General features: G+C 68.2%; 1 protein-coding gene across 1 annotated transcript in view; it reads right to left on the bottom strand.

Moving 5' to 3' along the window:
* The window catches only part of Igsf21 (immunoglobin superfamily member 21), a 105,174-nt gene that overhangs the window by 1,478 nt on the left and 101,691 nt on the right, over window positions 1-2,005 (bottom strand). Inside the window, exons 6-7 of the mRNA XM_015484802.2 lie at window positions 491-576; window positions 1-192 (exon numbers count right to left, since the gene is read on the bottom strand). Coding sequence (XP_015340288.2) covers window positions 1-192; window positions 491-576 — 278 coding nt within the window. The remainder of the gene's footprint in view (window positions 193-490; window positions 577-2,005) is intronic.

Here is a 2,005-nt window from a genome sequence, read left to right on the forward strand (position 1 = left end):
GAACACGATGAGCCGCGTGTGGGTGTCGGTGGCGCCCAGCGGGTTCTGGGCCGTGCAGCGGTACATGGAGCCGTTGAGCTCGGCCGGGACCCGTTCCAGCACCAGCTCCTTCCCTGCGAACTCGGCGCTGCCGTCCAGGAGGCGGCTCCCCACCCGCGTCCACGTGAACATGGGCTCCGGGAAGACTTCGTTCTGTTGGCCGGAGCAGGGGACGGCGGGGTCACGGGAGGAGCCACCGTGTCAGGGCCATCAGGGTCCGAGGCAGGCCTGGCCGGGGCCGGCCACCGTCCACTCCTGCCCCCCACCTAGGAGGACAGAGCGTCTCCCCTCGTGGTAGCTCATTCTGCCACTGACCACACTGGGACACTGTGGACAGCTGGCGGTGGCCCTCGGGCAAGGAAGGGCACAGGAAAGGGTCACCAGGAATGCTGGTGACCTGGGAGTGTCCTCCCACCTGCCCGCCCCCCCTCGGGCTCAGAAAGAGGCTGACCTGGAATCCGTGGACCAGAATCCTCACCGTGTCCCCGACCCTGGCTCGGCTAGGTGTCATCACGATTTTGGGTCCTTTGGGGGCAACTGTAGGGAGAGGAAGGTCAGGTCAGAGAGGTATGTGGCGGGCAGTGGGGGGACCACCAAGGAAAAGAGGCCAGCACGCGGGAGGGAAGGCTCCAGCCAGCAGTCGGCACCCCTGGGGTCGGCCGCTTCCCAGTCGGGCCTGCTGCCCCCTCGTCCAGCCACTGACCCAAGCTCTGTAGCGCACAGACCTGCCCGGGACCTGGGGACTCAGTGGGACAGGACACGGTCCTTGCCCTGTAGGGCTCACTCCTCAGTGGGAGAAAGACGGGCAACCGGCCGGAACGAACCCGTGGGACACGGGCAGAGTCCGGGGTGGGACTCAGGTGGGCAACCCGGCCACTCACGGGGAGCCTGTTCCCGGGCCAGGCCACCCGAGCCATCCAGCGCCCACTCGCTCTAAACCCTGGGGAGGCGGGTTCTGCCATTAGTGTCCCCGGTGTCCGATTCTGTTCACTGAGGCCCAGAGAGTCACAGAGGGACTTGCCAGAGGTCACAGGGTGGGAAGGATGGGACCCTGACCCAGTCTCCCGACTCCTGATCCAGGGCTCCGTCCCCGGGGTTCTCTGGAATCCCAGGGTGAGGGTGCCCAGGCGGGGAAACCATGGCTTTCCACGGAGCAGGCGAGGACACAGTGGAAACGGCCAGCGCCCGCCACCCGCGGCTTCCACTCTGTACCAGGAGACGTCACCAGCGCCCTCAGAAGCCCACGCCAGCCGGGATTTGACAGGAGGCGCTGAGAGGCAGAGGGTGCGGTCCTCAGAGGAGGTGGTCAGGGAAGGTTCCAGGTGGAGGGAGCGGCCAGCACAGGGCCCCAAGGAGGCTGGCCAGGGAGGCGGCCCGGCCGGGATGCGCCTGCTCAGCTTCCAGGGCCCCAGGACGGCGCAGGGCTGGGATCGGGGTCAGGCTCTGCGCTGCCCTCTCCAGCAGTGGCAGGGGGAGGAAGCTTTGTCCCTGGCCTGGGGGGCCCTGGGGGGCCGCAGCTGCCCTGGCTGCTCCCTGCGCCCGTCCTTCCCCAGTGCTCACTCGGAGCGGAAGTCTCGCAGCTGGCAGACGTGGGTGGCTCCCAGGCGCAGCCAACTTCACTCTCCGAGGACGAGACCGAAGAGCTATCAATTAGCCACGCGCAGGACAGCTGAGGCGCCACGTGGGCCCGGGACGGCGCCTGCCGCGAGGGGTGGGCGCCGGCAGGAAGGCGGGTGCCTGCTGCTGCCTCTGCCAGCTGAGCGGGGGCGTTCCAGAGTGTTCTGTGGCCCTTGGGTGCGTCACTCCATGTGGCCTTCCCAAACGCGCCGTGGGGACCGTCGCCTGACCCTCGCCCGCACCCGCCCGCTGCCCTGGAGATGAAGGGCTTGGCAGCGAGCTTTTCTTCCTTCCTTTTTCCCGTGGTCCTGGGCAGGGGACCCAGGGCCTGGTGCAGGCTGGGCAAGCG

This window comes from Marmota marmota, unplaced genomic scaffold (assembly GCF_001458135.2).
Source record: "Marmota marmota marmota unplaced genomic scaffold, marMar, whole genome shotgun sequence".
Lineage (NCBI taxonomy): Eukaryota > Metazoa > Chordata > Mammalia > Rodentia > Sciuridae > Marmota > Marmota marmota.